The sequence below is a fragment of the Hemicordylus capensis genome, chromosome 14 (genome assembly GCF_027244095.1).
Source record: "Hemicordylus capensis ecotype Gifberg chromosome 14, rHemCap1.1.pri, whole genome shotgun sequence".
NCBI lineage: Eukaryota > Metazoa > Chordata > Lepidosauria > Squamata > Cordylidae > Hemicordylus > Hemicordylus capensis.
Window position 1 is genome coordinate 8,001,157 of NC_069670.1, and position 22,802 is coordinate 8,023,958.

At 58.9% G+C, this 22,802-nt stretch overlaps 1 protein-coding gene across 1 annotated transcript in view; it reads right to left on the bottom strand.

Moving 5' to 3' along the window:
- Positions 1 to 6,272: 6,272 nt before the first annotated feature.
- Positions 6,273 to 22,802, bottom strand: part of LMNA (lamin A/C) — a 33,802-nt gene continuing 17,272 nt past the window's right edge. The window contains exons 2-12 of the mRNA XM_053278470.1: positions 14,177 to 14,333; positions 12,027 to 12,152; positions 11,522 to 11,692; positions 10,993 to 11,118; positions 10,353 to 10,573; positions 9,260 to 9,482; positions 8,684 to 8,791; positions 8,461 to 8,580; positions 7,972 to 8,076; positions 7,139 to 7,399; positions 6,273 to 6,438 (exon numbers count right to left, since the gene is read on the bottom strand). Of these exons, the coding sequence (XP_053134445.1) occupies positions 6,409 to 6,438; positions 7,139 to 7,399; positions 7,972 to 8,076; positions 8,461 to 8,580; positions 8,684 to 8,791; positions 9,260 to 9,482; positions 10,353 to 10,573; positions 10,993 to 11,118; positions 11,522 to 11,692; positions 12,027 to 12,152; positions 14,177 to 14,333 (1,648 nt within the window). The 3' untranslated portion in view covers positions 6,273 to 6,408. The remainder of the gene's footprint in view (positions 6,439 to 7,138; positions 7,400 to 7,971; positions 8,077 to 8,460; positions 8,581 to 8,683; positions 8,792 to 9,259; positions 9,483 to 10,352; positions 10,574 to 10,992; positions 11,119 to 11,521; positions 11,693 to 12,026; positions 12,153 to 14,176; positions 14,334 to 22,802) is intronic.

Below are 22,802 nucleotides of genomic sequence, written 5' to 3' on the forward strand. Positions count from 1 at the left end.
TCAGACAGGGGTGTAGCTAGAATGGAGCAAAAGGGTCCCCCCTCCCTCTTTTCTTCATTCTCTCTCTCTCACTCGGGGGTCCGCCGGAGAGGAGGATGAACAGAGCCCCGCTCCGGGAGGGAGAAACTCCGGGTGGCCAGCCCGAGGCAGCGGGCAAGAGGCCACCCGGTATGGAGGCTGGTCTGGTGGGCAGGATGGGAGCTGCAGAGCCGCCGGCGTGCCGCTCCGCCTCTGACTCGTCCTGTCTCTTCCTTTGAAGAGGAAGCTGGATTTATGTGTGTATTTCTTGTTAAATTTATTATACCGCCTTTCATTAAAATGATCCCAAGGCGGTTTACAGCAAAATTTAAAAACAAGATTATAAAAATGACACAGTTAAAATATTAAGCTAAAATATAAGGCAAAATCTGATTGAAAAATTTCAAACACAAGTATAAAAACAATACAAAGAGCAGCAGCAGAGACAACCCTATGAAAGCCTGGGTAAAAAGCCGGGATTTAACATGCTTTCTAAAAGCTGTGATGGAGACCGAGGAGCGAATGGCCACCTGGAGAGAAGGCCCTGTCCCACGCGCACGAGAGCCGAGCCTCCCTCATTGATAGACTTTCGTAGTAGTTAGAGCATAGCCCAATTTATGTCCGGGGTAAAAAGACTTTGTGTGTCTGTTGTTTGGGGCAAATTCAAACTCGCTGTCAAGCCGGCTGTCTGGAAATTATTATTATTTCAATTGCTATACCGCCCTTCCAAAAATGGCTCAGGGCGGTTTACACAGAGAAATAAGAAATAAATAAGATGGAACCCTGTCCCCAAAGGGCTCACAACCCAAAAAGAAACATAAGATAGACGCCAGCAACAGTCACTGGAGGTATTGTGCTGGGGGTGGAGAGGGCCAGTTACTCTCCCCCTGCTAAATGCTCCCTTTCTGGCAGAAGGCAACCTTGGAGAAGGCTCTAGTGACATCTAGTGGCCACAACTTACAAATGCACAGGGGCCCACCCCAGGCCAAATGTTCACAACTCCAAGCCAGAGGCTTACATAGGGAGCTGCCACTTACGGAGTCAGACCCTTGGTCCATCTAGCTCAGTACTGTCTGCTCTGACTGGCAGCAGCTTCTCCAGGGCCTCGGGCAGGGCCTTCCTTGGCCCATCCTACTTGCAGGTGCCAGGGCTTGAACCAGGGACCCTCTCCAACGCACACGGCATCCTTCCAGAAGCTGTTGCTTGGGGATTTCTTTAAGACTGGGAACCATCTTTAATGCATTTCTATGTAAGTCACTTTGAGATCCTTCCTTGAAGGGCTGTATATACACACGCGTAGTACTAAGAGTAGTGGCAGCCCAGCAATGAAATTGCTACCCGGATTGAAAGAACGGCCATGGCTTGGATCAGCTTCCGAGATGCTGCTCAGAGCACTGTGGCCCGCTGAAGTTCAGCCCAGAGGAGCAGAGGGGTTTGGGGGAGGGTGGGAGATTGTGTGTGTGTGTGTCCCCTACGGGGATGGAGCCACTCTGGGAAGAGTATCTCGGTCCCAAGTCCCCTCCCTGGCAGCATCTCCCAGATAGGGCTGAGAGAGATTCCTGCCTGCAGCCTTGGAGAAGCCGCTGCCAGTCTGTGAAGACAATCCTGAGCTAGATGGACCAAGAGTCTGACTCAGTAGATGGCAGCTTCCTAAGGGTTGGTTGACTGCTACCCTGACCACCTTTCCTCGGCCCCAGGCAGCTTCCGGTGAACCACAGAGCTTTGCAGCTGTAGCAGACCTAACTGGGGGCCAGTTTGCAGATTTTTATAGACCATCCCACTCTGCTTTCCAGATTGATTTTATAGCATCTTTTGCAAACCGGCAATGCTTTTAATTTGGCTCGGAGGCTTATGGCGTTTTAATGAACCCGTGAAGGTCCTCCCCCAGGCCTGCATTCTGAAGCCCTTTTCAGCAGGAGAAGCCGGGGAGTTTCTGCAGCTGCTCCTCCACTGAGAATCAGCCATCCCCAACGGCAAAGCTGCCTTTTGCAAAGGGAGATGCTTCCCCGCTTTGGCCCATGGCTGTCTGCTCTCCAGAGGATTTCCCAGCCTTCCTTGCTGGGGAGCAGCAGCAGGGGTCCTCAGAAGCTGGACGACAAGCTCCATCACCCCCAGGCCCAGTGGCTTTCCGGCAAGCAACTCTTCCCCTCCCCACCACCACCACACGCTCTTCACCTGCAAATAAATAAGGGCCCACCAGCTCGAAGACCATGCTACGGGTCATTTCTTCCCCTGCCCACTGTGTGTTCCTGCAGTGAGTGGATGGGCATCTTCACTTACACCTTCCATACGACCCCAAGCTCATTTTATTTTTAAATAAATATATTTAACTGGAGTTGTGGGGGGCTGGATTTGGGGTCTCCAAGTCGCAATTCTGGTGCTCCAGCACTGAGCGGATTACTCTGGGGCAGGCCAGACATGAAATGCAGGCGGCGTTTTCAAAAGCGCAGCAGCCAGGCTGGCCGGCCCAACACTGCCCTGGACAGAAAGGCCACCTCGGGGAGCTCCGTTCCCCAAAAGACCCCCCCCCCCGGTGCCCACTGGAGTCTTCCAATCCCCCCTTGGGTCCTGCTGGTTCATCACACTGAAATTGACAAGGTCCCCAAGCCTCTGCTCCCGTGGCCCCATTTATCTCCCCCCCTGCCACAAAGGGGTCTGATCCCTCCAGCCCCACAGGTGTGCTCGTGAATACACAGCCAGAGAGGACCCCACAGTGTCAGGAGCAGCAAAACCAGAAAGAAACACAATGGACAAGTTTGGTCACTTCCTTAACTGTATTGGTTTAAGAACATACAGAAACGTTGCGCTATTGCCACATGTTTAAAAAAAATAAGGGGGGGGGAGATAGGCGCAGGGGGCCCTTGCATCCGGAATGGGCAGCACAAAAGCAGTGGCTCCCCCCTGAGGAGTGGCTGTGCAGCAGGCCTGGCCAGGTAGAGGTCGGAGGGGGCTCTGAGGAGGGGGCAGGTGTCAGGAAACACCCCCACACACACACCCCCCAGCTCTGCCAGCAACTTGCAGAGAGAGAAGCAGAATACAGGGAGGGGGCGAGGATGGTAGCAGAGCACTGAGTTCTATTTCACGCTGCCCCCCTCCCCAATTAAGGCAAGAGCTCGGCTGTGGAGGCCACACAGCGCAGGGCTGAGAAATGGCTACCAACTGCCGGGAAGGGGGAGAAGGAGGCGGCATGCCCGGGCCCTGCAGCTTCCTGGCACACACACCCCCGGGGCAAGAGCTGGCTGTGATCCAGAGAAGCGTCTGGGCACCAGAAGGTGTGTCATCCCCGCCCCGGTCACTGTCTCACTCGGGAGCCCCACAAGTGCTCTTTAAAGGCTCAATTCTCCCAAACTAAACAAAGAGGTCCTTCAATGTGGCACCTGGGGTGGGTGGGCGGGAGATGCGATTTAGAGGGCAGCCGCAGCACACTCAATTCGGGGGGCAGCCAGGATTCTCTGGGTTGCCGCCGAGAGAGAGAAGTGGTCCAACTGGGCTACGCCCGTCTCTCCTAGTTGCTCAGCACACACACACACCCACAACATTCCCCCAGAACTGTCTCTTAAGGCTGGGAATGGGCCATGGATTTCAAGTGAGGGGAAACAGTCTCCCCCAAAAAATTGTTTGAGAGAGGCATTGCTCCTCAGAGTGTGGACACACTGCTTTTTGCCCCATGGCCATCTCTGGCCAAGCAGGTTTTTGCAATACAGAACTTAGCAAAACTGACCAGAAGCAAAAAGAAAGGGGGGGGGAGCAGGGGGAAAAGCACCAAAGCCCTCAAAATCAATAGTGCCTGCCCCGGCCTTGAAAGCATTCTTCTCAGAGCTTCTCAACCCAATTCGCTTATTGTTGCTTCCCGGATTACATTCAGAAGAGACAGACATAACTTCCGGAGGTCTTTGGGCAAGGGTGCTGGAAGCTGTTAACAGTCTGCTTCATAGAAGGCAACACTCTGAAGGCTTCTCTCCAGGGCACACACAAAGTTCAACCAAGGAGTGGATCTTCTGGGAGTGTCCCGAGAGCTCCCGCGCCTGGGATGCCAGCAGAGGGTACTGGAGATATGCAGTTGTCACAGCTGGATCATGGCCGTGGACGGAGGAGATGTCCTAAGACAAAACGGACCTGCCTTTTCTGTGGAGAGTCCCAAGTTCCTACCTGGGCAAGCCCCCGATCAGGATTCAGCACCCCAATCTGCCTTCTTGTCTTCCAAACCTCACACAATAAGCTGACGTGAACATTGGGGTTCCAAGCTAGGAAGCCGCCCACATCTACTTGCAATCAAGGAGGAAGAAAAATAAGGACCCAGAGAGGAAATCCCCTTTGGGAGAAGCAGGCATTATTTTTTTTTTTAAGCAAAAGCTCTCGCCAACTGGATCACGCCAACAGAGCCCCAGAAGAAACCTTAACAACCACCCTGCATCCTCTCAGAAAGCTCTGTGGGGCCAAGAGGCACTCGGGGATCACATGGGCTGCCCCCCCTTCACTTCAACAGCAGAGCGCACTCTGTGGTGCAGTTTCACTGGGGGGGGGGTGGCGGCACATCTTGCCATGTTCGGAGCTTTCCAAGATGATGTGGGCAGGGAAGCCCCAGCTCCCGCAGAGCTCCACGCAGAGCTGCAGCCACAAAGACCTACAAAAACCAAACTACTAGACGCTTTTGCTAGCAATTCAACTTGACCGCCCTTGAAGGGCGTCCCAGGCAGGCCTACAAGCAGAAATCTGGTCCCAGAACTGGGAAAGGAAAAGGCACGTTCCCTCGGCCACCTCCCCTGAGCCCTTAAAAACCACCCGAGACAGACAGGAGACCCCTTCAGCACAGAGGTTCGCCCACTTTTGCCTCTGGCGACCAGCCCACAAAACCCCCCCCCCACCCTGCAAGGCACATCTTGGCTAGTTCCTGGCAACAACCACTTTCCCAACCCCACCCTCCCAAGTGCCCATAAAGAACAATAAAGCCCATCAGCATTGTCAGCGACTAGGATAGCTTTGCGGTTGAACGGGAGGCGGCAGCTGCAAACCTAAGCAAAGCAGATCAGGAAGGGGGGGGGCACTGAAACTTCCCAGGCAGGTTTAGAGAGAATGGTTCGTGGACGAGGCTGCGGCAAAACCCCGAGGCCGGCCGCCCTCTCTTCCAAAGGAGATCTTTGGACAGCAGTTTCCAAAGCCAAAGTGTCTCTTCTTTTCCTTTTTAATGGCAAAACACCACAAATCAAATAAAAAGCTTTGCAAAGTTGTACTTGCCCTGGATGTGGTCAGAAATGCATCAAAGGGGCAAGTTCTCTGACCGCCTACAGCAGGGGAGGCTCTGTAGCTGTGGCTGGACTAAACTCCCATAGCAATGCGGCTGGGGATGATGGGAGTTGTAGTCCAAAAACAGACGGAGAGCTTCGGGCTGGCCAGGGCCACCCCAGCTGAATAGGCTTCTCTGTGTGTGGAAGGAAACGGCAGGGGGAGGGGGGAGTTTAATCCAGTTTAAGAAACAAAAAACAAAACATGCCTCCACTGCAGACGCAGTTAATCTGGATTTAGTTGGTTCAAACAAACAGTTTTTCTTGAGAGTGGGGCAAAAAAAGAGAGAGGATAAACTGAGATCAGCAACAGCCAGTATTTTTAAGACAGCTCATTTTATAATCCTCTTTGGGATTTTTAACTCGAATGTCTTATTAGTCACCGTCTCCAGGGGGGTTTCAATCCTGCCACATCAACAGTGAGCAATGTTGAGTTGAATGTGGCATGTTTCATCTCTCAAGTTTCAAATCCAAATTAGTCTGATCCACTCCCATTCGGAATGCAAATGAGACTGGATTCAGAGCATCTGCACTAGGACTTTTTAAACTGCTTTGTCTCAGGGATGTGGGTGGAATTGCGGGTGGAAGCTAGTGTTATGCTTACAGGATTTCCATCTTTGTTACATCCAACAGGAAAAAGTTAAGTGCAAAAACACACACAGAGTTCTCTCCAGGGGAGAACATTTACCACAAACACCTCAACTCTGAGGACTGATTTTCCTTTGCAAACAAAAAACTTTGGTATTCGAAAATATATATATATATATATATATGTATGTATGTAACTATCTAAAGAGATATTAAACATTTTTCCTCCTCCTTTTGGCAACAATAACTCAAATCTCTTTGGCTTGGTTCTTAAAAAAAAATAAAGCTTTTTTTTTTTTGTTATAGAAAAAAAGATTTCTCTCTTTAAAAAACCCTGAAGCATCTTTTAGCATTTTACATATAATAATAAGTATAAATTCCTGCTGTAGAAAATAACTTCTTTAAAAATGTTTTCCTTTTTTTCTTTTCTTTTTCTCCTGTGCATGTAAAGAACAAAGAGCTTCATACAGCAGGCAGTGAGCGTAGGGGGGGGGGGCGGGGGGAGAAGAGGACCGGACGATTACATGATGCTGCAGTTTGCCGGAGGACCCTGAAAGGAAAGGGGGGAGAGAGAGAGAGAGAGAGAGAGAGAGGTCAGCTCCACTAAACTCTGCAGATCTTTATCAAATTGTCCGGGAGCGACTGCCCCTGCCCCAAACACACACACACACACACACACACACACACACACACACACACACACACACGAAAGGAGAGGCCAAAAGGATCAGAGTAGGGTGACTCTGCAGTGGGTGGGGGACTACAACTCCCATCATCCTCTTCCCCACCTGACTCTGCCCACCCCATGCAGTCATGAAGAGAGGCCCCCACCATGTGGAGGTTCACCGGGCAGCGATGCGAGAGAGGTCCTTCCCTCTGGAACTCCTTCCCCCAGGAGACCTGCCTAGCACCTGCCTTCCCTTTTCAGCAGCTGCTGCAGACCTCTTGGCGCTGGCTAGCCATCCCTCCAGGCCTGCCAAGTTCCCCCTTTCCTCCCGTCGGGACTACAATTCCCACCATCCTTTGTGACTGGGGGTGACGATGTAGTCCCAGCAGCCTCCCCCCACGCCCCCGAGAACCCCCGACCGAGCAGGGCTCGCCTCTGCCTCCTTCTCCGAGACATTCCGTGGCTGTTCTCGAGTCGGGTTCCCAGAAAGGCGAGAGAGAACGTGGGTTGGGACGCCCACCAGACTCTGGCCGCGGACCCCCCAGGGGTCCAGAGCCGCCCCCGCAGCAGCGGAGCCACTGACCTGCTGGCGTGGGCTGGAGCTGCCCAGGATGTAGGTACGGGGCAGGAGGCCCTCTCCGAGGCCGGGGCCTCCGGTGCGGTAGCTGCGCGTGATGGTGAGGCTGGAGGAGGAGGAGCCGCCCGAGGACATGGTGGTGGTGGCGGCAGCCGCCGCCGCGTTGGTGCCTCCGGCCTTCTCCGCCGGCTGCCCGCAGGTGCCACACAGCACGGTGCGGGAACGCAGGTTGTATTCGGCCGGGTCGCCGGAGCTGCTGCAGTGGCTCTGGAAGAGGAGGAGGCGGTGGCAGGAGGGTCAGCAGCCATGGCCGCCAACCCCGGCCCCACTCTCTGCGGGGTCGTCACCAAATCCGACTAGAAGGGGCAATTCCACCGCAAGGCTCCCCTGCAGATTTCACTCCAGTGGCCGAGGCCTCCGACTACAACTCCCATCACCCTCAGCCACAGGAGCCAATCGTCAAGGATGATGGGTGTTGTAGTCCAAGAGCTGTAGGAGGGCCGAAGTCCGGCAGCCCCGATATGGGAAACCATTCCCATTGTAATACTGGCCGCCACGCTCTCTGCTTTGCTTGGGATTCGCAGCCAATGCGAGAACTGACAGCACGGTGCTGGATAAAAGTCGACCCGCTTGATTACCCCAGAAGCACAGGGATGGGACCCAGACACTGGTCTATACCAACACGTACGTGTTGGCTGTGAGTGGAGTTCAGAAAGAGCCTCCTGTTAAGAGCCTGTGAGATTCTGCTGCTCCCCCTTTCGTAGGCACAGTGGAAGACTCCTGGGGTCTGGCAGACCCCGGTCACTGAGCACCTCAAGACCGACTTCCCTCCAACTCACATGGTGGTGGTGGTGGTGGCGGTGGAGGCCACCTTCATCGTCATCCTCTTCGTCATCTTCATCATTGATGACCACTGTGCGCACCAGTTTCCTCATGGCCACTTCCTGCGGACAGGAGGGAGGGAGGGAGGGCAGAAGGGGCATCAGAGGAGCCCATCTGGGCTCTGTGGGTGAGGCTGCAAGGGCATGGGCAGGTTGCATGCTAGAGGGAGGGAGATGGAGGGCCTCTGCCTTGGCACCAGAAACAGCCATCATCCTTGGTCCCAAAGTGCCGAAGAAGCAAGCGGCAACACAGTACCAAGCACAGAAGAAAAGGCTTGCCTCTTCTCTCAGTTCACGGACCCAAGGAGGAGAGGAGAGAGGAAGGCCAAGCAGGAAGGGACCAGCTGCACTGGGTGCCACAAGCGGCTGGGCTGCCTGGTAGACCCACTGACCGCGGGGGCCCAGACTCTGCGGAGGCCCCCAAGCGCCAGCCCCCGAGGGCCTTACCTCTCCAGCGGAGGTGAGGAGGGCAGTCCGCAGGCTGTCTCCGGATCCCCACGAGCTCTGGTTCTTCCAGACCATGTCGGTGGGAGGGTTGTGGGTCACCCCGGCCCCCGAGGCCCAGATCTGAGGCGGGGAGAAGGAGGAAGAGGACACTGTCACGGGACTGCAGGCCGGCCAGGGCCCCACAGCACGAGGCGCCCCCCAGGAGGAGCCCAGCGGCACTCACCGTCACCACCTGGCCAGCCTTCAAGGTGAACTTGGGGGGGAACCTGTAGGAGATGGGGGCCTCTTCTCCGTTCTGGCGCTTGATCTGCCAGTTGCCCAGCGACTGGTCCTGGAGAGACAGAAGGGGTCGCCCAGCGGCCAGTCAGTCCACAGCCCCACTGCTGCCGCCCCCCACGGGGAGAGATGGGCGGGCGGGTGGAGGTGGGTCTGTCTTGAAGGGCCCCCCGCCCTCCCTGCCCACCAAGAGCCAGCAGCAAGAGCGCGCTCAGCCAAGGGCGTGCCGGGAACTCTAAGGCCACAGGCCTCCTTGCAGCTTCTCTCTCTGGGCACATCCACCCCACCGGCCAGCTCTGTCCCTCTCCCTGGGAGACGGGGGCGCTAGAGGGCCGAAGGGCCCAGCTCGAGCGAGAAGCTTCAGGGGTTGCTCTGGCCCAGGGAGGGGTGCTGTGAGTCCCGGAAGCTGACGGGACCTGCCTCGGAGGAGGACTGGCTGGCCCCCAGGGAGATCTCGGTCTGGGTCATTCCCGGGGGCGGGGGGAAGACCCGAGCCCACCCCTCCCTTCCGGCCAGCACCGACCTCACTGGACTTGTTCCGGAGACGGACGAACTTCCCCTCCAGGTCCACCTCCTCCACGGCCACGCGGCCGCTGGTCCGGGCATGGTGGGAGAAGCTGGTGCGGCTCTCTCCGTCCTCCAGCTTCCGCTTCTTGGAGGAGCCCTGCCCGGAGGAGTGGGAGACCCGGCTGCGGACACCACCACTGCCGCTCTTCTGGGAGGTGGGGCTTGGGGAGAGGCGCAGCCTGGAGGCGGGAGAGAGGGGGCTGTGAGTGCGAGGGAGGCACTGTCCGGGGAGTGCGAGGGAGACGCTGCCTGCAGGGGCTGGGTCCAAGCCGGGCCCCCTCCACAGCAAGACACGGACCTGGCTCCAGGCGCAAGGCGGGTCTCTGCCCCCTCCACCCTGTCCCTGCTTTCAGCAGCTGTGGGCTGGTTGGTGGCGGGGGGGGGGGTGTTTCTGAAACTCTCTCTGTGTGTGTGTGTGTGTGTGTGTGTGTGTGTGTGTGTGTGTGTGTGTGTGTGTGTGTGTCTCAGGGTGCCCCCAATAATGTCTGTGCGTGCAGTCTGTCCAGGGGGGCACCAAAGGAGGCAGCTCTCTGCCCCCATCCCACCCAAGAGCTGAGCTGCCTTGCAGGCTGGCTGGCTGTCAGGCAGAGCGGCACGGCTAGACCAGTGGTGGCGGGGGGCACATTTTCCACCCCAAAAGTCCACTCGAGACCACGCAGTGGGGTGACGCAGCAGCCTTCTCAGGGAAGCTAAGAGAAAGAAGGAGCCCCTTCCAACCCCCAACCCCCCACCCAGAAGAACACGGCCAGGGGCTGAGCCGCCGTCTTCTCTGCCCCACAAGAATTGTCAAGATGGGGGAGGCAATTGAGGGGCTGGGGGGACCCCATTTCAGCCTGGCCCTGCCTGCCGGACGCTTCCCTCCCTCCCCCCGATTCTCTTGTCCTGATGGCTGCACAGGCTAGAGGAGGAGGTTCGGTCCGGAGGGACGCACCGGCCAGCTCGTCAGCCCTCCTCCCGGCCGGCTCCCACGGGGCCCCCGGCAAGCACAGGCCCTCCGCCCGCCCGAAGCAGGGCCTTGCCACGGGCAGGGAGCAGGCCCCGCCACCCACCTCTCCTCCTCCCCTTCCAGGAGCTTGCGGTAGGCGTGGATCTCCATGTCCAGAGCCAGCTTGATGTCCAGCAGCTCCTGGTATTCGTCCAGCTGCTGCTGCATGCGGGCCCGCATCTCGGCCATCTCCCGCTCCTTCTCACCCAGGATCCGGCGGCTGGTGTCGCGCTCCCGCGCTAGGGCGTCCTCCAGGTCACGCAACTTGGCCTCCTTGGCAGAGAGCTGGGCGGGGAACAGAGCCGGGGAGGTGGGCGGCGGGAGGCAGGCAGGGGGCAGGCGGGGGGCAGGGGGTGCGTGCGCAAGAGAGGGGGGCTCAGGCACGATTGACGCCTCCATGGAAGAGCCCAAATTCACCCCACCCGGAAAGCCATTCGGGCAATTCGCTATCCCTTCAACGCCTCCCCGCCGCCCGCAAACGGCTGGGGGACAGAGGGTGCTTCACTCCAAATCAGCCAGGGCAGGGGCCCCAGAGGTTGTGGGGCGACCACGGCCATCACCCCCAGGCACAGTGCCAGGAAACGGGGGGTGATGGGAGCTGCGGTCCAGCCATCTCCGGGGGCCCACACTGCCGAGCCCCTGCCGGATCGGGGCGTGCCGGATCCAGGGGGCCGCCCGGCTGCCCGTCCCGGCGGGGCCTCTACCTGCTTCTGCAGCTGGCTGAGCTGAGCCGACAGGCTGTCGATCCGGATGCGGGTCTGCTGCAGCTCCTCGTGGGCCGCCCCGGCCATGCTGCTGTTCCTCTCGGCCGACTGCTTGGCGTTCTCCAGCTGGAGGGGGGGGGAGAGGTGGGGGAGTCACGGGTGGGGGGCAGCCAGGAGGGAGCCTCTTCCTCCCCCCACACAGGGCGAAGTGCCCCACTTCTAACAGGAACACAGGCACAGCCATTCACACACACACACACGCATAGAGGTGTCTGTACATACACCCGGGCAGCATGACGTCTGAATGAGGCTTCTAACCTGGGTACAGGCCCCTGGAACACGGGATACTGCACCCCTGTCTGAACCGCATGCACACCTGCACCTGCCTGCCGTTCTGCACCTGTGCACTCACGGCCCGAGTGTCCAACCCAACATCTGAACAGGGCTACGGGACGAAAGGAAGCCGGGAGTCCTGCCTCCAGACCGAGACACGGCCAGCCTGGCACCTTTCCAAGTCTCGGGGAGTTACCTTGGCGCTGTAGGTCTTCTCCAGCTCCTCCTTGTAGAGCCTGACCTGGGACTCGTGCTGGCCCCGCAGGTCTTGCAAGGCGTCGGCCAGCTTGTTCTCGAACTCGCGCTGGCGCCCGTTGTCAATCTCCACCAGGCGGGTCTCGTGGCGGCGTTTGGACTCGCGGAGCTCCTGTGGGAGGAAGAGGAGGACTGAGCCGGGGCCACAGCATGGCGGGGGCAGAAACGGGCGGGGGCCTCCATCCTGCTTCCGGAGGGCGGCGGCAGCGGCAGCCTCCTGGACGGCTTATTCCAGGGAGCAGCCTCAGACGCTGGGGGCCCATCTAGCCCGCCTTGTCTCACACCGACTGGCAGCGTCTCTCCCAGCCCCACCTGCTGCCGCCGCCAGGGAGTGAGCCGGGGACCTCCTGCCTGCCAAGCAGAGGCTCTGCCCTGGAGTCACGGCCTCATCCTGCCCGACGCCCAGAGAGCAGGGAAGCCCCAGCCAGGCCGCTGCCCGCGCTCACCTCGCCGTAGATGTTCTTCTGGAACTCGAGCTCCTCCCGCAGGGTCTGCAGTCTGTTCTCGGCATCCACCCGCCTCAGCATCTCGTCCTGCAGTTGCTTCTTTGCGTCGGCCAGAGCAGCTTCCAACTGGCAGAAGGAGAGAGAGAGAAATGTGTCACAGCACTGGAAAGCAGAGCCGCTTCTGCCCCACAAGTGGGCTGCTCCTCTCCCTGGGGCCAGGCCCACACAGACCTCTTTTCTGTGTTATCCTCTCCACCAGATAGAGAGCAAACGGCAACTTTTTGACAGAGCCGCTGTCACAGGAGTGCAAGCAAAACGGACCAACAGCGAGCATCCTTAAAGGCTGGCCTGGGGTGCCCAGCTCCCCTGCATCCTGGCTCTCTCTGCACAGCTTGGAGGACGCCAACTGCCTGCCGATGGCATTTCAGGGAGGCACCTGCGCCCCAAATTATTCATCTATCTACCATGTTTTTATACCGCCTGATATATATATATATATATATACATACATACATATATATATATATATATATATATATATATATATATATATACACACACACACACACACACACACACACACACACACACAACTCTAGGAGGTGTACAAAATTTAAAGCAATATTTAAAAATCAGCACAGATTAAAAATATACGGAAAAATTAAAGCACAGTAGCAGAAAACAATTATTAAAACAAATGCAAACAAATCTGCCTCCACCAATCCAGCAAATGATGGTGCAGAAGAGGATTTCCACACCGAAAGAATACAGAACTTAGCAGCAGTGGGCGCTCCATCTAAAACTGCACAGGAAGGATCCTGGGAAGGCAGAGCACCCAATGCCCTGAGGGTCTTCTTCCCAGGCTTTCTCCGGGCAGTGGGGTTTCCCCCCACCACCTGGGGAACCACACCGCACCCCAGGAGTGGCCAAATCAATGCTCTCCAGCTGCTGTGGAACTACAAGTCCTTTCACCCCCAGCCTCAACTCATCGCAGCTGGGGATGATGGGAGTTGTAGTCCAACAGCTGAAGCACCTCCAATTGGCTTCCCCTGCTACACTCTAGTCTGAAGTAAAACAGTCCCTGTAAGGGTTAGGGCTCGGGTTCCCTCAAATCCAGGGGCTGAACTTGAATTTAAAGTTCGGTCTTGCCCAAACTGTGGATTCTGCTGCCCCCTGCTGGCTCCTTGTGCTATTTGAATTTAAAAAAAAAAAAAAAATTTAATAGCCTGAGTAATTATAATGATATTAGTACTGTTAATAGTCATGCTATTAATAAACATACTAGTAAAATGCTACTGTATTAACAAAAACACGATTAAAAATATTAATCCTAATTAGAGAAAAGGATTTTTTTTTTTAATTAAAAATTCTCAGAAGGGCTTGGACACCTGATACCAGAACCGTCCTTGCTTAATTTGCCGCGTCCTTCTGGGGAAAGGGCAGCTGCAGACCAAGGGAGACTGGAAGAGGTTATAAAATGGCAGAGGCGGGCAGGGGGGGAGCCAGGTCATCACACCAGAACTCAGGGTCACCCCCAAAAAATTAGGGGCAGGAGATGCAGGGGCAGTCACCTTAAGTGGCGCAGCAGGGAAATGCTTGACTAACAAGCAGAAGGCTGCCGGTTCAAATCCCCGCTGGTACTATATCGGGCGGCAGCAGTAGAGGAAGATGCTGGAAGGCATCATCTCATACTGTGCAGGAAGAGGCAATGGTCAACCCCTCCTATATTCTACCCAGAGAAAACCACAGGGCTCTGTGGGCGCCAGGAGTCGAAATCGACTTGACGGCACACTTTCCCCTTTCGATTCAGGGGCAACAGCTCACTGTCTGGCTTAAACAACTTCACAAATAAACTCCGAGGGTGGGAAGAGCCTGGGGAGGCTCTCCAGTCTCCCGGTGACCAGAGCTGCATACCTCTGGGGGCCCCACAGAAGCAGGCTGCTGCTCTCTTGCTCCCCGGGGGGGGGGCTCCTCTGGGGCAGCCGGGAGGCCTCTGGGCTAAAAGGATCTCTGGGCCAGCTCCAGCTGGGCTCCTTCAGCTCAGGCAAGCCGCCACCCCCCTCCCTCCCCGCTCGGGACCCAAGCCCCCCCTCTGGCAGCAGCATCCGGGGCAGCCCCCGAAGGAGAGCGGCCGAGTGGGAGCCCCCTACCTTGGCCAGCTGGCCTCTCAGCTCCCGGACCTCGCCTTCCAGGTTGCGCTTCTCCCCCAGGGCGGTGGTGAGGGCGGCTTCCTTGGAGTTCAGCAGGGCCTCCACGTCCTTCAGGCGGGCCTGGGCCGCCAGCAGGTCCCCTTCCTTCTTGGTGTTCCTGGGAGACAAGAGACGCACCGGTGAGCCCCAGCCGGGTGGCCACTGCCATCAATACGCAGCGAGTCACGAGAGCCCGCCGGGCCAAGGTTCCCCAGCTGCTGATGGGTCACCACTCCAGCAGCAGCGTCCTCCAGGCAAACTGCGTTGGGGCCGGGGGTGATGGGAGCTGTAGTCCAACAGCAGCTGGAGCAGCCCCACTTGGCCAACCCTGGACTCTGGATTAGATCGCGATATGATCCTGCATCCCTGTTCCCAATCGGAGCCCAGCCAGATGCCGCCTCAAAGTCCACAAGCAGGGCCCAAAGACAAACAGCCCCCCCTGCTGTTCAGAGTGACTGCTTCTGAACATGGAGGCTCCACTCAGTGGCCACGTGACCAACAGCCAGCAATAGGCCCCTCCCCTCCCGCAGGAAATGGTCTCGTCCCCTTTTCAAGCCAGTGACTGGGCAGCCTGCAAATTCATCTGGCACGGTGAAGGGTGGCTGGAATCTATGACCAATCAATTCAACGGGGTGATTCCAAGTACTAATATGAGGAGGAGGAGGAGGAAGAAGAAAGGGGGGGAGCCCATCCAGTTTCTCCACCACACACACACACAGGTCAGAAATCCCCGACTGTGCACTTCCGTCTCCCCGCCTGCCTCCACGGGACCGTGTCCAGGGCCACCTTCCCCGTCCAAGTGGGAGCCACGCAAGATCCACGGGAGCCGCAGGGACGGAACGGGCACGCTTGGCGCAGACCGACGCCCCGCACACAGCGCCACCACCCCATTATCCCCTCAGGGGAAGATCTGACCGTGTTCACAGGCAGTCTCCCATTCAAATGCAAGCCAGGGCAGACCCTGCTTAGCAAAGTGGGCCATTCACGCTGGCTGCCACAAGACCCGCTCTCCTCTGCGCAGCTCTCCTTCAAGGCCACCACAAGCCTGGCCCTGAAGGCAGCAGACACGAGCCCTGGCACCATGCTCGGGAGATTGAATGACTGCTGATCTACGCCTTCAAACAGATCAACCAACGACAGCTTGGCCCAGGCTCTCCGGGTGTGCTTGGACTACAACTCCCATCACCCCCTGCTGCCACTGCACCCAGGGAGCTCCATGCTTGGCCACGGGACTGCCAGGGCGACCTCCAGCCCCAGGGGAGGGACCCTCACCCTTGAAAGAAGAAGAGGTGGGGGAGGCTGTTTCCTGGGAACAGATTTGCCACCAGAGAAACCTCTTCAGAGCCGCAGCATCAGAGCGGGGGGACGGGGACCCTCCAGCTCCCAGGAGAGCTTTTCAGCCGCCCCGCCACACACACACACACACCCCCCGTCCCGCTTGCGTTCCTTCAGAGAAAGGAGGAGGGAAGCGAGACAGCTATAAACGGGTCTCGGCAGAAAGCCAGCAGCGTTTCTAATCCGCTCCAAGTTTCCATGGCTGAGTACAAAAGGGAAAATGAGGAATGTGACCAAGACAAATGCAGCCAGGAATGTAAAGTGCAGCTGCCAGAGAGAGAGAGAGAGAGACTCCGGCAGTGCCGGGAAGGGAAGCCGGGGCAGGCCGGCTGGCGCAGGCGGAAGGGGCCCGCGGGGCGGGCGGGCAGGGTAGCTGTTCTTCCCAGGCTGCTGCCTGGGCTGGAGCTGCACGGCTGCCCCCGGAGAGCAGGGAAGGCGCTTGTGCCTGGCAGCTGGCCAACGGGCCTCCTGCCACTCCAGGGCAACGGGCCCCAGGCATGTGCAGAGTGCTGCCCAGAAGGAGCCAGCCGGGCCGGGCCCCAACGGGACAGCAGCAGCCCTGCTCCCTCTAACAGGGATGTCCAGCGGTTGCTCCCTACAACTCCCAGCATCCCCAGCTGCACCGGCTTCTGCACGGAGATTCGGGGAGTTGTCGTCAGCCACATCTGGGAATCCCGGTTCAGGAGGGGACCCCGGACAGCAGCGGAAGACGTGGCTCTGTTTGCCATGAAGAGAGACAGGCTTGATCCGAGCAGGGGGGAGCCGCGGCCAGCCTCTCCTTGCCCAGACGGCGCTCAGGCAGAAGCAACCCTGTGTGCTTACCACGCAAGCCGGCTGCGGAGTGCCCCCCCAACCCAACTGTACCCAAGCCGCCTCTCCACGCTCTTGCCTTTCATTCGACTTTTTTTGGGGGGGGGGTCAGTTTAGTTGGACGCACAGAAGCCAGCAGGGACAAGACTCTTTGGCCCCCACCAGTCAGAGGGCTGTCAAATGGCGCATCCAGAGGGACTCTTGATCTCCACGAAGTTTGCACGCACACGCACACACACGCCAAGGGTCAAGGCTTTATGACTCCCGACTTTTGCCAGCCGGATTGGTTGGGCAGACCTTTTGCTCGTCACAAGCAGCATCACAGGCAGAAACAAACGCCGCATAATATTCCTGGAAGCGTACAAAACATTGCCTGCCGTTTGTTTGTTTGTTTGTTTCTGTCTGTGATGCTTGTTTTGAGCGAAAGGTTGACAAGACCAAGCCTACTGGCCAAAGCAGCGGAACTGAAACACCACCACCGCTCTGCTTGCCGCTGTGGACTTTCTCTCTCCTCCTGGGAGAGGCCTCACCTGGAAGGCGCAGCCTGCCCGGGGCAACGTCCAGACAAACGGAGAAGGAGGTTCCCCTCCACCCTTGCGGCTTGGCTTGGAACAACAACAAAGAAACAGACCGGGGGGGGGGGGGGGGCGCTCCAGAAAGCAGCTCAGCCGCCACCGGAGAGACCTAGACTTTTGCACAGACAAGATCTGCTGTCCCGGAACAAGAGCTCTTGGGCCTGGCCCCCCCCACACACACCCCATTCAGTCTGGCAAGGGGGCGGGGGCTTTGCCTCAGAAAGAAAGGGCTTCCATTCGACAACTGCCAACGACGGCCCCAGCGGCTTGTCTCCAGAGCGGGGGAGCTGCCCCCATCATTCCCCCCACTCCGCCGAGGGCAGTGCCAGTCGCTGACTTCAAAGGCAGCTCGGCTCTCGCCTTCCCCGCGCTCAGAAAAGGAAACGGCGCCTCCCCAGTCCTGGCTCCTCCTCCAGACGGAGGCAACTCGTTTCCGAATCACAAGGCTGTTCAGCAAAGGGGACCAACAAGGCCCGTTCCCGTCCTGGGCTCTCCCGCCTGGGAGACTTCTCCCTCCCCCCCCCCCCCGCGCTGGCATGGCCGAAGATCAAGCACAGCCCGCCAGAGAGTCTCCTTCCTGGCCCGATGCAGACTTGGGCCAAATGCCACCAGAAGCGCCAGAGAGGCTTCAGGCTGGCTCCGGAGGCCCCTCTTTGGCCCAAGGGCCGTGGCCCACCAGCTCCATCACCCCCCCCCCGGAGAGGAGTCAGTGGGGACTTCTCTCCTGTGCCCCACCAGCCCGGGCTTCCAAGTCAACTTGTTGGGCAACACACAGAGTTGGTTTTGCAAGGAGGAAACGCCACTGCATGCACGGAGCTCGGCACGGGCCACCCCCCGGATCAGGGCCAGCCGCCCAGTCCCAATTTAACACTGACTGGAACACACACACACACTCCAGTGCAATGCAACCGTGACCTGCAAGGGAGGCCCCTACTCCAGTTACCACCTGACCTAGAAACTAAACACACACACACAGTCACGGGGCAGGGATCCGAGCCGTCTCCACTCTGAAGCCCCAGCTGTGAGGCCTGCTCTCTGAGGAGCCGGAGCCCACTTGCGTTGAGAAGGCCAAGGGGACTCTTCCGGGGACCATCTTGTGGGGCTGACGAAGCCCCTCCAGCTGTGGCTGGACTACGACTCCCATCATCCCTGGTGGACGAGAGGCATGGCAGGATGCAGGCCCTGGTCGGAGCTTAGGAGAGATGGCAACATTTAGACAGGACCGGGCTTGATGGCGATGTTTGTGTCTTAGAAATGGTGCCGCGTTTTGGTTCAGGAGCCACGGAACCAACCCTCCCTCCCACCTGGCAGTTTTCGGCATTGCTGTCCCAGAAAGGCATGGTAGGCTTTGGATATCCTGCCTTGCCCAGCGGGCAGGAAGGGCTGGGCCGGGCCATTGTCTTCTCCTCCCCAGGGGAGAGCTGAGAACCTGGCCCCAGCTGCCCCCCACTATTCTCTCCTGGTCCTGAGCGCGCCACGGCCAAACCCCTGGGGAGGCCCTGCGTGGAGGAAGCCGTGCACAGCACCACCAGGCTTCCGGCCCGGTGCCAGCTGGAGAGGATCCTGTGCCCAGGGCCTGGCACTGCCAAAAGGGCCACGCCCGCCTGCTCTGGCACCCGCCGTGCCGCCCTCTCCCAGCCTGCCAGGGCCCCCAAGAATAGGGCAAGCCGCTCCTCCTTTGGGGGGAGGGAGCAGGGGAGGGGGGGCACCCCACAGCTTTCAAAAGACAGGGACGGGGAGGGGGCATTGCGGACCCAAAGAATAAAAGGGAACTGCCCCCGGAAGCAGAGCTACACCCAGAGCTAGTCAGACACAGAAGCGCCAACTGCCAATTCCTAGTTGTGGGGGGGAGCGGGAGAGAGTGGGGCAGATCCTGCCAGCGAGGAGACTTGGAGCCTTCTGCACGCAAGCAGATGCTCTTTCCGGAGCGGCCTCATCCCCCGAGGGGAAGCTCGGCCAGGGCTCACACACGTAGGCTCCCATCCAAATGCAAACCAGGGTAGGCCCTGCTTAGCAAAGTGGGCCACTCAGGCTCCCTCCCGCAAGACCCGCTCTCCCCGCGAGCCTTGCTGGCTACGTGTCCAGAGGCGGGCCACGCGACTGCCAGGCGCTGGGAAGCCACCGCGGGCGAGGGCTGCCCTGTCCCACTTCTGGTCTGGCCAGCAGCATCTGGCTGGCCTCTACGGGACACGGGAGGCGCTTGGGGCCTGACCCAGCACCAGAGCCCTCCTTCGGTCCTTCAGGCAGGGGATGCCGGCAGTCTGGCCGGTGGCAGGCAGACACGCCAACCCTTGACCTCTCTCTGCCTCCCTGCCGTGCCGCCTCCTCTCCTGTCTCTCTCTCTCTCTCTCTCGCCTGGTCTCTTCCCTCCATCCCGTCTGCAAGGGCTCCAGACCCTCCTCCGTGGGTCACCCTTTTTCTTGGAGCACAGTGCTGCGTCTGAACAGACTTCCACCCTGCCCAGCGGGAAGGAGACTGGGGGAATGGGACGGCCCCCTGGGCCAAGCAGAGTCCTTGGGGAGGGGAGTGCTTTACCAGCCAGGGGGAGACGGGCCCCCTCAGACACAGCCGCCCCAAAGCCTCCGGTCCCTTGTACTTGGGGGGAGGAAGAAGGAAAAGCACACCGGCACAATCCTGCCCAAGGGCTCACTGTATGGAGCTTGTCGGATCCTGCCTTCCAAAGACCCACCCAACAAGGAACTGAGATTACCAGCAAGCCCTTGTGACACCTTCCAGACAATTAAAATCCTCAGAATACTGAAGACAGTGATGTCAGCTTAAAACGTTCAGGCTCCCTGCTTTTAAGTACAAGGGAGGAGGGCTGGTCTTGGGGTAGCAAGCATGAATTGTCCCACCTGCTAAGCAGGGTCCACCCTGGTTTGCATTTGAATGGGAGTGTGAGCACTGTGAGATATTCCCCTCAGGGGACGGGGCCGCTCTGGGAAGAACATCAGAAGGTTCCAAGTCCCCTCCCTGGCAGCCTCTCCAAGATAGGGCTGAGAGAGACTCCTGCCTGCAACTTTGGAGAAGCTGCTGCCAGCCTAGGTAGACAATCCTGAGCTAGAGGGACCAAGGGTCTGACTCCATCTATGGCAGCTTCCTATGCCCTGCAGTGGCTCCCCACCCCCTCTCACTCCCCCCTATTTTTCTCGCTATGGGCCTGTTGGGGGCCCACAATTTTTTAAAAAAATGAACTCTGCGTGTGCATCACACACACACACACACACGTATGCAAGATCTGGCATTTGTGCAAAAAGCCTCAAACTGCAACCCTCTGTTATCCACAGTCCAAATTTTGTGAGCACGAATTTCCAAAGCAGGAAGCGAGACGTGAAATATTACATGAAGGGCGGAAGAGAAACCGAGCCGGGAGGCGAGACGGGGCTGGGATATCCGCCTTCCCGCCCGGCCCGAGAGAGTCATTCCAGCCGCCCTGCTCGAATCCACAAAGTATTTGCTCCTGTTTGGGCCCAGGCAGGCCTAGCAACGGCGGCAGCATGAGTGAGTGGCCCGGGAGGGAGGGGCACAAGAGGGAACTGGGCCGCGGGGGCATCCCCTGTGGGGCACCACCACGGCCCGGAGGAATGAGTCAGAGCCGGGGGTGCCATTTAGCAGAAGGCGGCTGTGAGCAATCCCAAGAAACGCCAGGTAGCTGGTGGGGGGGGGTAGTTTTTGCTTTGGGGCTTTAAAAAAAAAAAAACTCATACCAGTAGCAAGAATTGGGGGCCTGAGTTGTCCGAAAAGTGGAGGGGGGCGGGTGGGAAGAGCAGAAGCGAGAGCGTTCTTCCTGGAAAGCCTTGCAGCCCCTGAAAGCAGAGCGTGGGCACGCAGCCCCCCCAAGCTGGGAACATTCCCTTCCGCTGAGGTCTCCCCTGGCCTCTCCCTCACTGCAGCCCCAGAGAAGCCCCCAAGCAAAGCACGCCCCACCCACCCACCCTGGGGCCTGGGCCTCACACACACACACACACCCCGACCAGCCTGGAGGCCACGGCTTCCGGTTCGAGAGTCCCCAGCAAGCCGCAGGACCGCAGAGGGGAAGTGGCTAGCCATCTTCCCCAGGTGGAGGCCATGCGCAGAGGCAGGCCCGGTGAGCGTGGCCGGGCTCTCACTTGCCTGCCACGCTGTGGCGGCCTGGGACCTGATCACACACACAGCCCACCGCTCGGGGGGGCTGAAGCAACCTGGTGCAAGACGCTTCCCAGCCAGGGCACTTTCAAGCCCAGGGAGCCCACCTCCGACACAGGCCGGGGGAGGAAGCGAAGGCAGCTGGGCCACCCCACAGCCGGGCTCCGCTCCTGCACACTCCCCCTCCTGCCAGCCAGGGAGCCCCCTCCCCTCCAAGGGCCTTCTCCGCCCCCAGCCCACGCTCCTCCGGGCACACCCCGGTGCCTCTCCCGCTCTGGGACCATCGCCAGGGGCTGGGACGGGACGCGGTCTGGATATCCGGGAGTGGGCTTCCTGCTGGGCAGGCCTCTCCCCACAGCCGGGAGCCTTTGCCAGCCCTGCTCTGTCCCAAAAGGGGCGGAGAAGCAAGCAGGGCTCTTCTTCTCCGGAAGACACCCAAAGGGCACGCCCAGAAGCCAAGGACTTCTGAAGGGGAGGCAGGGACAAAAAGGCACCTGCAGCTCGCTCGCGCCCCCCCCCCCCCCGCATTCAGCCTTGTCAGATGAGCCCAGGCTCTACTGTGGAGGAGGAGGAGGAAAACTTCCCTCTGCCCGGCTGACCCACACCATGGGTCACGGATCCCCCTCCCGCCTGACCTGCCTTCTTTCTCAACTACAAAGTCGCCTGAGCCTTGGAGCCTTTCCGCATCAGGGAGTCGCTCCAGCCCCCAAAGGGCATTTCGGGGGCCTTTCTCTGCACCCCTCCCAGCTCCACCATGTCTCCTCCTCAGGGGGTGGGGGCCAGAGCTGAAGAGGGCCTTCCAGGTGTGGCCACCCCATCCATGCTGATGATAGGGGCAGGTTCACCTCCGGCCCTTTTCCTAAGCATCCCCGGCATGGAATCCGCTTCAGGCCAGGACAGGCCCCTCGGGGACCCGCTCGGAAGGGCCTCCCCAGGCATTGTGAGGGCCAGAAGCCGGGCAAACCTGTTCAACTCCATTCCTCTGCCCAACATGCGGCACATCCTGAAGAGCTTGAAGAGCGCCCTCCAAGACCAGACCAGAGTGACCTCCCTTCATTCCCACAAGCCGCCACACCTCCAGGAAGCCCACACGCTGGACCTGAGGGCAATACCCCCACCTCCATCTGCCCACCAGCAACTGGGAGGGGACTGCCCCTGAGCATGGAGGCTCTACTTAGCTAGGACTTCGGCTAGCGGCCCCTGGCAGACCTATCCTCCAGGAAGCCCTCACCTCCCCTGGCCAATAAATCAACCCCGATCCGCCTCCCGCAGTATGGTCTGCACGCCCTCTGCAAAACCAACGCAGCACGCAGACACTAACTTCCGTTCTGCATCTCATTTGCTGACACTTGAGCAGAGGGGCTGTTCGCTCCGGAGGCGAGGCCTTGGCCTCCGTTTGGCAGGCAGGCTCAGCCCTGGACCCCTCCCATTCGAAGAATCCCCGGAAGCAGGACTGGGGGTGGGGTGGGTGAAGACCCTGGCAAACCACGCCCAGGTGCGGCCCGACTACAATTCCCATCGTCCCTCTCCCCGTGGCCAGAGGGGTGGGAGTTGCAGCCAAGGGCACCTCTCCCCCGCCCTGCCCTCGGCAACCGGGGCAAGAGGACCAGCGCCTGCCTCTCTCCAAGGCAGCAGCTCCCCGCCCAGCCCAGCCCCCTCCCACCTTCCAGCCAAGTGGTTCAAAGCGGGGGGGGGGCAGCTGAAATCCGTTTGTCTCCAGCACACAAAGGGAGGGATTGAAG